The 14,979-nt window shown below is 37.3% G+C and overlaps 1 protein-coding gene across 2 annotated transcripts in view; it reads left to right on the forward strand.

Moving 5' to 3' along the window:
* LOC134535565 (uncharacterized) overlaps positions 1 to 14,979 on the forward strand; it is a 73,790-nt gene that overhangs the window by 16,155 nt on the left and 42,656 nt on the right. The window contains exons 2-3 of one of the 2 annotated variants that reach the window (XM_063374750.1): positions 6,563 to 6,715; positions 7,633 to 7,738. In XM_063374750.1, coding sequence (XP_063230820.1) covers positions 7,641 to 7,738 — 98 coding nt within the window. In that variant the 5' untranslated portion in view covers positions 6,563 to 6,715; positions 7,633 to 7,640. The remainder of the gene's footprint in view (positions 1 to 6,562; positions 6,716 to 7,632; positions 7,739 to 14,979) is intronic. The other variant, XM_063374749.1, reaches the window with a different exon arrangement.

A 14,979-nucleotide genomic window follows, 5' to 3' on the forward strand; every position in this document is an offset into this window, starting at 1 on the left:
ATGCTATCATTAACCCCATTTCTTCTCTTGCTCCCCTAATCTAACATAAATTAAATGACTCGAGATTCCTCAAACTCATAACCTTAATAATTCATAACTTAATAATAAATATAAACATTAATTGAACACATAATAATAATGTAATGCATAAATAAACAGTATTTGCAACAATAACCTTGCATAACACTTTCAATAACAACAACATGTTATTGTTTACCTTTGTTGTAGGTGATGAATAAATAATATATTTTATAGATTTACTATTTATGGATATTATCAACATAATACCATCACCTAGTAAATAATCTCATTCAATTTCAAAATTGAGATTTGCCAATAATATTGGACTTTCAATAACATATTTAATATGCTTTTCATCCATCATATATGAATATTTCCCTCATCATATGTTACACAATAGATACACTTATTTACAAGAAGAGACATTATATGCTACTCAGCTCTGAAGTAATGACAATAACTTCAAGATAAATATCCTTGAGTGAGTGCCAGTGTATAGTGTTTGTGTTTTAAAGCTGTTCATTAAAGACAATCTTTAAAATACTTTCTCTTTCATTTCTTTCTCAAATAAAGTGGAGTGTTTTCACATCCTAATAATAAGAGTGTGGATGAAGTTGATATCCACTTATCGTTTCGGGTATCCTGTGGGAACCCAATTAAAGTTAATTCTTATCTACGAGATGACGAAGAAGCATAGGTAGGGGCAAGGCAGTAGCCTGGATAAACTGTAAGTACTCATACCAACAAGTGTATTCATTTAGTAAAAATTTGTCAACTAATCTTTAGGCCATTATATAGATATGTAGTATTGAGTTGTGTGCTGCCTTATTTTCACATTGTAAACATGTCACATAGTGTTTGTACACATCATATGCCAAATTTTATTCAAACCGCACGTGTATATTCATTGCTAATATGGTCGAAATCGACTAATAGGGTGGTAATAACTGTGTCTCAACACAGTAACTGTACACACAGTACATAATATTCGGTATATCCCTCTAGGATAATCTACCGAACCAACGCTCAGGCAACACATAATGCTCCAAGCACAAAATATCAATTGGAATAAAATCATCAACTGACGAACACCCTAATTCTTCGACAATAAATTACCATATCGAAGCAATGAGGTACCTATACACATGTATTACCTCTATCAACTTACGAGGATATATATATATAATTTCATTAGCAACATAAACAATACGATGGTTTTTAGCATAACACAAGTAATAATGATACATATCTGGTGTTCTAATCCACCACAGGTGTTTTGTAAGGCCTAAGTTGACTTAAGTTGTAATTCCCTACAATCTTCCCAATATCAGGATCCTGTAGAGTGTAGCAGTTACATTTCTCTACAGCTACTATTTTGTAAGGACCTAAATACAATAAAAATAGCTTCTTCGCTAGATGAGCCCACTTGTTACTGGTTGGTGCTGTACAGCGTAGAACTAAGTCTCCTACAGTAAATTTACTGATCCTAGATGCTGGCTTCCTCTTCTTCCTAAGGTCGGCTTCTCTTGTTAACTTGTCTCGTACTAGTTCTTCTATTTCTTCCTGAGTTGGCCTCTCCATGTCTTGTCCAGGTGTGTCGCATTCTGATATTATTTTCGGTGGTAATACATCCAAACTCACTGAGCATAATTATTTTGATGCTCCTCAATTACAGCTTGAGAGTAGCTGCAATTCGCAGTCTGCTGAGGCTTCGTTACTGTGCAGTTGGGCGGGATCGGTTGCTGCCGAGCAAAGTATCCACGCTGCATGGGGTACGTTGTGGTTGGAGGATGATTGATTGTAGAGAAACTCGCTGGTGATTGACTCACAGGAGCGGTGTCTGCTACGGGGGAATGCAACATATGCTGTTGCATATTGTTGAGCGGCTGACGGTTTGAGTAACTCCTGTACTCCCACCTGGGTGGCCTTCCATTTTGATCTTCAGGACAGTAACTGCCTTCCCCACCACTGGTTTTGGTTGTGGGTGTAGGGTTTCTTTGGCTGACGGTTCCCTTGGTGTTGAAGTTGGAATTCCCTCCTGGTCTTCCACTTTCCTGTCCGGTACGGTTTTGCAGGCTGCCATGACGTACAATGGACGTTGGCCTTGCCGCCTTCGTTACCACGCTGCCAGGGTGTGTAGAGTGGTGCTGCCTTCGGATGCGCAGACTTGAGGTCTTTCTCTACCTCACTATTGTTGTTCCTGGACAGCCGCTCCAGCCGGTCGAAAGCGAGGACCTGTTCGCGGAATTCTGTAATGTTGTTGAAGCTACGCCCTGTCAAATGTACTTGGTATTTTATGGGTAGCTGGGAGGTCACCATCGCCATGAACTCAATATCACCCATCTCTGGTTCGAGGTAGCACGTCCTCTCGAACATTTGAGACAAGTGTGTCTCCAGAGTTCGGTTCTTCTTATTATCATACCGCTCGGTATGCAGACGTGCCCTCAGTGTTCCCTGTATTTTCACATTCCAAAACTGCTGTTTGAAATGTGTTTTGAAGTTTTGGTAGGAAGTGACGGTGCTTTGTAAGACCTCCCACCAGTAATACGCATGGTCTCTCAGTGCTGTTGCCATGCATTTCAGGCGTTCAGTATCACTTAGCCTGAACATGTCAGCGTATTCCTCGAAGTGTCGAAGGAATCTCATTGGATTCTCTCCTTCGTGAGCAGAGAATCTAGGCATCGACTCTGACCATTGGCGTGCCGGGTGGTGCATCACTACAACTGGGTCCAATGTGGTGTGGGTGTTAGCTGGGTTTGAGCATGACACTGGGATTTCAGGTTGCTCAACCTGTGGTGAATCACAGCTACTGATTATTTCATTGGCATTGGTGTTCAGGACTGGTGTCAATGCTACATGATGACTGGAGGTGTGTGTGAGATTTTCTACCCTCAACTGCAACACCTTCTCTTGTAGCTTGCCTACCTGCTGCTCTATGTCTAGTGAAAACTCTGTTTGCCTTTTCACTAGCGTGTCCACCTGTTCCTTCATGTCTGTGGTGTGATTGATTACTACATTTTCAATCATGGTCTGGCATGTAGATTGAATGTGATCTAGGCCACAGCTGTTCTGAGCAGCTTGCTCAGCTAATTGGTTTAGCCTGTCATTCAGCTGGCTGGTCTGGGTAGACAAATCTGTTGCTAACCTAGTTGTTGTACTACTACACTGTTGTTGTATTAATGCAATTGTGTCTCAGTGTAATTCTCGTGTTCTGCCAAACGTACAGAAATAGCAGACACACTACTTTTGACTTCATTCATTTCCCTTTTAAGAGTGCTATCTATGACTTCCAGCTGCTGTTTAATGCTATCTTTAGTACTATTGAAACTCTCCTCCAACCTAGCACTCTGACCATTCTGTTCTTGTTGTTGTTTGTCCAATTGCTGCCTAATACTCTCCTCCAGCCTAGCATTCTGATCACTCTGCTCTTGTAACCTAGTACTCTGTTCTTGAAAACTAGCTTGCTGTTGTTGGTGGTTAGCTTTCACCTCTTGCCACATGCTTTGCAGCATAATGAGCAAGCTGGCACTAGTTTCAGTATTTATTGCAGCTGGCAATACAGGTAAAGGTGTGTGTGGTGTGGTGGTGGCTTGGGGTTGTGTCGCCTCTAAGCTAGCCGCTCCAGCATGTGTTACTGGGGTAACAAAGTCTGAATTATGTACGTGGCTAGGTGATGTGGGAACAGATACATCTACAGATTGTGTAGACTCCACACTACTGTCCCTGGAGCTGTCCTGACTGACACGTTTACTTCTTCCCCTAGTTTCCATATTAACTGTGATAGATTACGACAAAAAAAACACAATACAAATACACACACACTATCGGCCCCACCGTTCGTGCGCCAGAAAAAGAAAACTTTTTCTATTATCTCCCTTCTGTACACAAACGTGTACTTGAAAAAATTAATATTTTCTTTTTAGAATTACTCATGAACGCTATCGCAGCAACTAACCATAGGACGCCAGAGGTATTCAACAGGTAACAACAAAATAACACTATCAATAATTATTTTTATTGCATTAACCATAGTATGAGAAACCTCGAGTCATGGAATTAAAACAAACAAACAAATATTAAATACAGTCTATGGGATGTCGTAGATAACCTGACTCTTGAATAAAATAAAATAAAATGAATTAAGTTCCTGAAAGTGTTCACAAAGTCAAAAGTCTTGGGGTTTGCTCCGGCTTGCTCGAGCATGAAATCCCTAACTTCTGGACCTCTGAACTTGTGTGTGAGTAGATTGTGAATTTTTAAATATTTTTGCCGATAATTGCCGAAAGTCAATATTCACTTAATTTGACGATAATTCAAAGTTTATTCTAATACTATTCAAATACGTTGACGGTAAAAATTACGTCAGCGTTCCAATATAACGATGATGCAGACCATACCTTAACTCTGGACGATTAAGGTCGTTCGGAAAATACGTCATCACTCACGTAAATTGAATGCAATTCTTCTGCATTCAATTACAGGGCGTCGCTTACTATTGCCCTGTATGTTGACGTAATTTTCACAACAATAACGCCGAAATTAGCCTCGCCACGTACAAATATTCCCCGAGGGAATACACTTCAACACGCACTAAATGGCGTCATTTTTCACTCTTTTTCTTCTCTCTTGCCGAAATTAAATTGTTACTTGAAAAGGGCCAATCACGGCCGCGACACGTTAGCGTCCTTTTTATCTAAGCCAATAAAATGTCATTATTACTCAAGCATAGGCTCGTCGAAGCTGTTCCAAACGCCGCGCGATTATTTATATCAGCAGTTGTCATGACGACGCAGAAGCGGTATTAACCTCGAACGTAAAACAATAACAAACAGTTTCAGTTAGTCTGATAATACCGTAGTATTACACCATTTACAATTTCGTCGATGCAAAGCAGTCTGTTAAAGACAGTATCGAAAAACCTTTGTTGAGAGTAAAAAGTCTATGTAGGAAAAGTACATGGCTGGTCTCTGTCTTCGGTAGACCGTTTGGAGCTGACAATTAGTTAATTCAAGCGAATGCAGAACCTAATGTTTATTTTATGTCCCTGTAGTAGTTTAGGTTTTATGTAATAAATATTTTGTTTGTAATTATGTTTTAGTTTTTAAACCTTTCTTTTTAATGGTTAATTGAAGTAATATATTTTTTTTTTGCATTGACTGAGGATTGAAACAAGGACAGTAATGCATTGAAGTAATTAGTAAATTATTTATGAATATTTTATTATTTTTTATAAATTTCCCTTAATTCTAGGTTATTTATTACAAATTTGCAAGATGTCAGCAAATTTGTCATCAATTTTTTTTTACTAAACCTTAGCTGCTAATAGGCTTTATCACCATATTTTAATGAATAACTATTTTTTACCTAAACATTCCTTTTTTAATCGAGCAAGGATGAAAACAAAAAATTTAATCGATCAAATTATTCATTTAATTAATTACTGATTTTTTTGGATAAATTTTAGAATTTTCCCCAAATTTCTAAATTAATAAATACAGATTTTCAAGATAGCAGTCAAGACAGCCATCAAGATGGTGGATGCCAGGATTGAACCTAAATCTTGACATGGCTCGATTTAAAAATACCGAGTTCAAGTCCGAGTGATTAGGAGACAAATTTAATCTTGAGTTTGAAAATAATTTCATGGACATACGCCATTACACTGGTAGGCATAGGGAAACCTCAGGGATGAAGAACAAACATGAATAGGTATCTAAACATATGGAGACCGACCTATTATCAGCTGATTGTAAGTGTAACGTGACTAGATAGCATTGATTATTTCGCAAAAGTTATGTGGTCAGAAAAAAAAATACTTTAGCTCAAACAAACACGACAGGCTGACAATGACGAGACAGTTTATACAAGAACAGTAGACACGGAAAGAAAACAACCTAGTACAACATAGTGACGCACAAGCTAATCAAACGGTGAAACAAAATTGATAATCTGGGAAGCACAATGAAGACAGTTCGGATGAACAAATTAGGATTTCTTGGCAAATCAGTTGTGACGTTTCAGGAACTAGTATCAGCTCCCGTCATCAGCCACCAATAGATGTTCAAAGAACGTATTTTGTTGGAGATGCCTTCTCTGTGCATAACCGTGTAACACATACTTAATCGGCGAGGGGGGATGGGAGGGGACAAATACGAACAAACAACGAAAATATTAAAACTCATTCAATTTCAGCTGTTGATAAATATGCAGTATTTTGACAGATGGCAAACAGATCATTCAAATACTCCAAAATAACATAACACACGCAAAGAGTGATCAAAGTAAATTTTAAACTTTTAATATGAGAAAATATATTTCAGGTATCTAAACTTTTTCCTCTTTATTGTTTCTTTTTGCATTGCTAGACTAGTCGAGTGTTCGTATTATGACGTCTGTTCAACACTACGTAAGACAATAAGGCTTTCAGCGATATATAACGTGCTTTTTTTGAAATTGTCAAAAAGGAGTTAATTTTTGTCTTATTATTACTTTTATCTTATTATTATTTTTGTGTTATTATTATTATTTTGTCGGAGTATAGCTCGTACCACGGTGACTTTCCAGCGTCCTGCGGAAGAACGTTCCACACTCGTGGACAACCAGCCTCTAATCATCCACGCTACTACTCTCATCCTGTTGGGACATGCAAGCAGTGTGCTACGTAACTTTCTGCGGGTGACATTCAGGACGTAGAGTAAGTCGTCTCAGCTACATTTCCCAAAATATCTTAGCTGATCGTACAACAATCTTCCACATGTACCATAGTCCCAGAGCAGAGAAGAAATTGTTCCATACCTGAAAGGAAGCTTATTTTAGAATGTAGTGCGAAAAGCGAAAGACTCCTTCCCAAACTAATGTCTTACAAATAAATATGTATAATTAATAAAATATTTTAAGTTAAAACATAACTATTCCATGTTCACATCTTAAAACAGAAATAAAATCTATTGGTTGGTCTTGAAGCAGCAGAATGGGCAAGAAATTTGAGCAAAGATAAAATGTGTATTGAATTGGGCGAAAGCTTCTAATTTCAAGTGTTATAATAGCTGGGCAGATGTGAACAATAAACTAAGTGTAATAAATGCTAAGTGAACAATTGACCCTTAAAGTATACCCTCGTAAGCTACTGAAATTTTCGGTGGTCTTGTGGTCTCTGCTTAGGTGATGGGTTAGAGTCCTAACTCAAACAAATATGTTTAAATGTTGTAGTTTCCTAAATAACGTTTCTTCTATATTTTTTAGTTTTTTCTTATTATATTATTATATTATATTATACTATATGTAATCGTGTACAGTAAAAACTAATATCTTTCGATTTATGGTGAGTCACCTGCTTTAATTTAGTTAATATTTTTGTTAATCCGTTTAATAATCAACGGGATGATTGTGCTGTTATAAAATTATTGTTTCCTGACACTCAGAACATTTGATTAATATTTAAACATAAGCAATTATTTTTTAAACAAAAACTTGCTACATTTTAAGAAACCCGCAGAAGGACTTCACTAAAAAAATTTTTTGTCTGGTACATATTATCAGTAGCAAATATAAAATGATTAACATTACTTTCTGGTTACATGGTTTTCCATGGATGTCGCTTTTTATTTCCAGTCATTAACATGGAGTGCAGGATGCTCATTCTGTTTCTCCTGACAACGCAGACTTCCACGTGTGTGGCTGAGTTGACGGGTGACAACATCTGTCCCACTGTTATCAGGTACGCACATAGTAGTATTATTTGGTATGTCCGGTGCCGAGGAGCTGGTCTGCAGTCTTGGATTCTGACGTCATGGCGGCCATCTAGGATATGACATCTTAGATCCGCCATCGTAAATACACATCTTGGATTCCACAACTTTCCGTCAATTTGTTTTGCTGCCATCTTGAAATCGAATGCCCCACTCTCTAAAGTTGCATGTTTTTTATGGCCACCATCTTGAAAATAAGTAATTTTTATCCATACCTTGTATGTGAGGCCTTGAAAACTGTATGCTACTCAAGCAGTGAACGATTCATAACTCTGAATTAAGTAATAAATATATTGCTCTGAATTAAGTAATTAATATATTGCTCTGAATTAAGTAAAAAAAATATATTAACGCACTTGAGATTAGATTTAAAATAAACTTATAGTTTAAAAAATTAATAAACCTGAATTTTACCAATGAGTGAACCAAAAATTGAAATAAAATTTTAGTTTATTGTCCAACACCCAAATAATGCACCACAACTCAGTATAACTAAAAACGTCGGGTGCTCGATATAATTTGTCTTCAATTTTCTATCAGTAGTAACAATATGATACGTAATATATTTTTATCACTAATTTTAGGATATAGTCAATACGGAAATGTTTGATAGTAAATTCGAAAATTTTAGGATCTAGTCATTAAGAAAATTAATATATGAACTTAGTCACAATTATATACTTCGAATTGTTAATGGGGTGCTGCAAGGGCGCAAATCTTTGGAATTCACAAGTTTGGCCGCGGAAATTTACAAGGGAAAGGGGATGTGGCCTGAGAATTTTGCACGTGTGGTTAACGGACACGTCATATCTGGATGCAATGTCCGTATGCTGTGCACTGCCCATATTTTGGCCTACATGTATGCAATAAGAAGAAAACTTTAATATACACAGAAACTTTTCTATAAGACATAGTTTTGACATCAAACATGTTTCACAGTCACGCTTTTGCAAGTGCTGGCAGGCATTGTTAGTAAGGAGCTTCTTGATTCCAGGAGTACCCGGGCCCCCCTGGCCACCCGGGATCTACACTCAGGGGATGCTTGATATCATTCATCGTAAAATTTTCAATCACTAATTTTAGGATATAGTCATTACGAAAATGAAGAAGAGAGCACCCCACGCTTCTAGTTATACAGAGTTGTGGTGCATTATTAGGCTGTTGGGCAAAAAACTTTAAATTTAATTTAATTTTTAATTTTAAGTTTATTCAACGAAAAATACGATTTTCTTTAGTTTTATAAAATAATGGTTTACTTTATTCTTTTTAATCTCAAAATAAAATTAAAATATTGGAAATGAGAAATTTAAAAGAAATTAAAAATACTTAATAGTGATTAAAGAATTTATTTCTTGCAATGAACTTAAAATTAGTCATTAATGTTCACGTAATCTAGTCATTTCAGCTAATGCGTCAACATGACGCAATTTTCTTGTTATCTTAGAACAATCAAGTTCTTCTACTTGGAGTCCATCCAGTGACTACGCGACTAAGAGCTACATAAGCCTGTCCGGCAGCAAAGAGACGCGATCCCAAATAAACAACTGCATAATCTACAGTCCAGCCTATAATTTTATGCACGGTAGATTAACTCAGTATTAATGGCAACATTCGTCGTCCAGCAGTACTATAACTATACTTCGCTGGAAACTGAATGGCTGTTGGTTTAATTATATGTACACCATCTTTGCCGAAAACAACTCAGACTGATGGGATGTCCAAAATTTAGGAGTATTGCGCTCTTCCCCCCCCCCCTTTTTTACACGGGCCCATTTTCCACGATAACCCAACCTTTTGGCTAGTTATTACCCATAGCTCGATATTAGTGGTTTTTTGACCTCCTTTTACCCTTTGACCCCATTTTACTCTTAGCAATAAATTCTTAAGTTATAAAATTGTATTGTCAAAGGTTCTTTATTAGAATGCAAAATTTCGACACATTTGGACGTCGAAAGGTGGGTAACAATTGAATGGAAATATTTTATTACATAGTCAATTCATACATACATACATGTGGTGCTAATAAAAGCGTGATAAAAATATGTGATTTCAATTCAAGCAATAGGCTACGTTCACGGGAGAAGGCTACTATATTCGTACCTAACCTTAAAGTTATATAAACAAAATATGAAAACACTTACTAGAAAGCAGATAATCTGAAAACGAAGAGTCCAGGGGCACAGAGCACATCCACACACATTTGACTATGAATTCCCAGCTTGTGAGCCTCAATATATAGCAGATCGCTCACTGATTTAGGGGGGGTGGGGGGGATGACCAATCACAGTGCGTGGGAACGATGCTTTGGTCAGTGCGATTTCCAAATTAGAGGAGGGATTAAGAGGGTATTGGCTGTGATGAGGGAGGGTGCATGTACTTGCACGAAATACTGGCTGGACCCAACACTGTGTTGTGGGAAGTGACTAGCATATCAGATTCATTCTGCTTCCGACGGCCATGAGATGCCTTTTGTCCATTTTTATTAAATTTTAACACTGACATATTTTAATAAATCAAAAAAGTTAATAACTGACTTGAAAATAATATATTATTTTCACTCTCAAAATGTACTAATTAACAAACATTTTGTTATGTTAATAAATCACGCTGCAATTGTTTTTAAAATTATAAAAGTTATTTTAACCACTAATTATTTACAACATTTAAAATAATACTTTAAATGTAATTTTTGAAAACAGAAGGTGAATTAAATTTAAAAAAGCAAAGTTTTGCATATAATTTATTTTTTTCTTAAAGTACACATCTGAAAAATCTGACACCAATTTATTTATAGAAATATATTACACATAATTACACACACATTTATCATTTCAGAGGTTACTTTTTTTAATTTTTCCAGTAATGAACGCACGTTATCTGAATGTGTTTCATTGTCTCTATCAAACTGGGTCCGATCACTGCTGCGGCGTATCGGGCGTCGTCACTGAGTGTCTGGCTTATCTGCACGAAGCCGGCGCCACGGACTGGTGGTTCGAGGCTTGGTCTGATCTAACGGTGTCCTGGACGTGCGAAAATTTACAAGTTTATCGCTCTGATCAACAATGGAGATGACTACTTGGTGAGCTACCATGGCGATTACCGGAAAGAATAATGCTTTGCGGCACTTGTATGAGCTTATATATCTGCAGTTCGGTGATTGAAAACTCGTAAATGCAACTGCTGGTTTTACTGTTTATGTAAACCCGTCTGCCAAATTATAGTTTATTCTTATAACATTTGTCGACATAATATTTACTGTCTGAGTGGAGACGTACAAGTGTTGGCTGCATATATTTTCGGTTAGAATCTGAGCATCAAACATATGGTCCCTGGTTTCGTAAAGTCAACTTGTTCGCTACAAAAAAATTTGCACGGTAACATATTGAAATTATCTCGTAATTCAAACATGGTATTTGGAGACAATTTGTGCCTGATGTAACTTGCAATATCTCTCAACTTGTACGTGCCAGTGGGAAATTTTATTTCTTGAATGGTTCCATCACTTTTAAGGAAACACTTTGCCGTTATTTTCGACGATATTTGGTACTGCATTATACGTTTGAAAATCCACGAGTCTGATACACCATTCACCTTTTAACTCCATAGGTAGGTAGAACGTTGCTCGAAGCTGTGAGCTATGACCTGACCAGATAATTTTTATAAGCATAATTGTTTTATTTTCATGACTGTACAGTTATTGCATTACCAAGAAATTTGCTTTTTCTTGTCAGAAAGCGAAGGCACAAGAGTCTGCAGTTTGTTTGGTTAGGCATCTGTTTGCTTCGTAATTGTAAAAAAAAATTAGTTCCACATGGGTATCGTCTAAGTTATGGCGGAGGTCTTGAATTACCGAAACACTGTCATAGTACACGGCCATTTTTACAGGCTTTATGTATGCTACCCAGTGCGCGCTACGACACTTCTCAATTAATAATGGTACGCTGACGAGTCTTTGGCATGCCAAGTAACGTGTCTCATATAAACACTTCTCGGAAATATATAATTTTAATTTTCGAGCGTACTTGACCAAATCTACATTAGTGAGAGGTTGTTTTGGCAGGAAACATAGGATTTTTTCACTTGTTTCTTTCTCATGCCTAGACCTTATTTGCGAGGTCATAAGTATAGTCCAGCACCATTTTTTATCTACGGCAATGGCTTCCATTTTGCTTTGTGTCGTTGTGCTTTCTTTAATTGTGTTTGTTGGTTCCTGGAAGCGTTGACTGCCCTAGCTATGTTTGCCGCCACTGCTGCAATTTCTCCGACAGTCCTAATGCGGGAAAAATCAATGGCAGGAACCTGCCCTTTATCTTGGTATTTCGCAAACTAGGTTTGCACTTGGTTTTACGGGGCCTGGCTCAGAAAGTACCCATTCCTAATTAAGTCTTGGCCTTTATCACCTTGGATACGCCCCACGCTGCGACTCTTTGTCCTAGTCCTGAGTTCGACGATTTACTTATATCTTTGGCCTCCTGTTCCTGTATATCGTTGGCCCTAAGCCTAGATTCCAGATCCTTGCTGAGGGAATGCTGCTTGCACTTCTCGCCAAGAGAATGAATGACCGCATTACCTAGAGCCAGTATTTTGGTAGTTTCGTTCCTGAAGCACAGAATCTGTAGCCTGGAATGTGTAGATCGAAAGACATATTATTTATCAGCGAGTTTACGATTCATTGACTGGACTTGCTCGCAAAACTCATCACAGAATACTGAACTAAAAACTGTAAATGTGCTTCTTGTGTACATTTTCGCCAGTACAATGCAAGTTTTCGAGCAAGAAGTGTGTTTACAACACAATGTGACGAAGCCAGTGCACGCGTTATTACCTTCCACTGTACGAAGCATTATGGCGGGCCCGTCTAACTGCGGCAAAATTTGTGTTGTACTAAGTTTTTTGGATGAACGAAACGGCCTTCGGTTCGAAAATGTGAACCTTTATTCCAAGTCTCTGTAGCAGTCAAAGTACCAGTGTTTTGATACGAATCTACGATCGGTGGAAGGCCTGGAGTATTTTACATTTACTGATAATGCAGATGTGCTGCCTCCAGGCAAGGCAAGGTCAAAATTAGTAATGGTTTTGGACGACATCGTGTGCGAGAAGCAAGGCATAATTCAAGAGTACTTTTCCATGGGCAGACACGCAAAACTAAACTGCATTTACCTGTGTCAAACATACAGTCTATTTCCAAAAAATCTGAGACATGACAATGCGAACATGATAGTACTTTACGTCAAGCTTACGACGATCATGTAAACACCAACACGTTTCAGGAATTCAAAGTCATGTGTTCGTTGTGCTGGAAAAACGAGAAAGGATTCCGAGTTATAGTCAAGGACTGGCCTCTATATAAGGGGAGTTGCAGACAAGGTTTTGATCAGTTAATCATCAAACATGATTCAAAGCACTTCGAAATTTGATCGTAGCAGTTGCACTACCGAACTGCATAGTGTTATCGAGTCTTACAATGCCGATATCCGAAAATATATTTTTCTACTGGCTCATAAAGTAGAAAGTACGAAAAATGAATTATTAGAGTATCTGCAAGCCATCGACCAGCGAGTGGAGGTCTCAGACTCTCGAATTCGCGACATGATCGAAGTATCGAATGCGCAAAGACATGAAACACATAAAGATGCTTCTAGCAAAACTTAATACGCGTCTGGTGACGAAAGGCGCTTCCCAATAATCATGGATTGAAAAACTTTTTTTAGCTAAACAACTTTACGAAGTTATCGAGGTAATTCGTGCAAAGTACTTGCTTGCAAAGCAGCGTGGATTATCCGACGAAGTTCCAAGGGAAGAGGAATTGAAGCCAGCCATTTGAGTGCAAAAATTGTAACGTTAGGGAGTGGACTATTCGATTCCAAGATGGCGGCAAAACAAAATGGCAGAAAGTTCTAGAATCCCAGATGGCAGATCCAAGTTGGTGTATCCAAGATGACGGATCCAGGATGGTTGTCGGTGTCAAAGTAAAGGCCATCCAAGATGACCACAATAACATCACAATCAAAGATTGTGGACCAGCTCCTCGGGCATCAGTCTTAAGCCTGGTGTCGCACATACCAAATTATATTACCTATTGGATATTTATTTATCGTCTTTTTTGTGATGACGTTAAGGTGATACGTCTTTGCTTACACTTAATCATAAAAAAATTTCTACATTAGCGTTGAATATTAAAAAGGAATCAATAGAGCATAACATAAATACATTTTATGATAAATTATTCTCTATGATACAGAACTAAATTGAATTCTAGTTTAATGTTCAAAGATAAAAGATAAAAAGAAAACTTATTAATAGTTATGCATCTTGAAATTAAGCATAGGCATACTCTTGGACGAGTGTTAGTAAAGGTTAAAATTCATAAGATTCCAATATAAGATAAGATGTCATACCTTGTTTTACATTAATACCATTCACTGACATATTCAGACAGATTCATACAATAGGTAGGCCATGAGGTGATCATGCTAAATAAGTGTTCCATAGATGTCATTAAACCTGTGCTCAAAGGTAGCTAGGTTATTAGTTTTCCATGTCACCTGGTACAGTTCGTTGCAGAAATGCTAATTTTGGCTAAAAAAAAAAAAAAAAGATCATGAGAAACATTTGGGGTGAGTGTAAGGGAATTTCTATCATAGAGTTGGTTGTGAATAGTTTATTTTTTTGGCTCTAGTAGCTGTGAAAAGTAAGGTTTATGACTTAATCACTCATCATGGAAAGATTACACTCTTATACTGCTCGAATATTACAGATGGTCCAAAGAAAATGAGGAATTCATTATAAGTACTCTTAGTTTGAAAAATCTAATTACAAATTATATGTTTTTTGACCATGTACAATCATGGACATAGCTGCATATGTCATCTTTAAGGCACTTACATGCCTGGTAATTCAAATACGCCAATTTGAGTTTGAACAAATGCTTAAGGTATCCCACTTGTATATATATATATACAAAATTAAATAAACCATTTCAATAGACACAGCATCATAATGCGTTTTTAGATGTCTCATGCAATTGAGAAATTCGATTTAATACTAGGTACTGCTTGGACATACGCCATTGCAGTTTTGCACTGTTTGTATGGGCCAAATTCATAAATGCAAAATAATAAATAAAAATGAACACATAAACCCCCCAGAAAACAAACCTAAATGTGCTGATGTCAAACAGATAAACTCAATGATTAACCTAAACAGGTTT

The sequence above is a fragment of the Bacillus rossius genome, chromosome 8, assembly GCF_032445375.1.
Source record: "Bacillus rossius redtenbacheri isolate Brsri chromosome 8, Brsri_v3, whole genome shotgun sequence".
Taxonomy (NCBI): Eukaryota; Metazoa; Arthropoda; class Insecta; order Phasmatodea; family Bacillidae; genus Bacillus; species Bacillus rossius.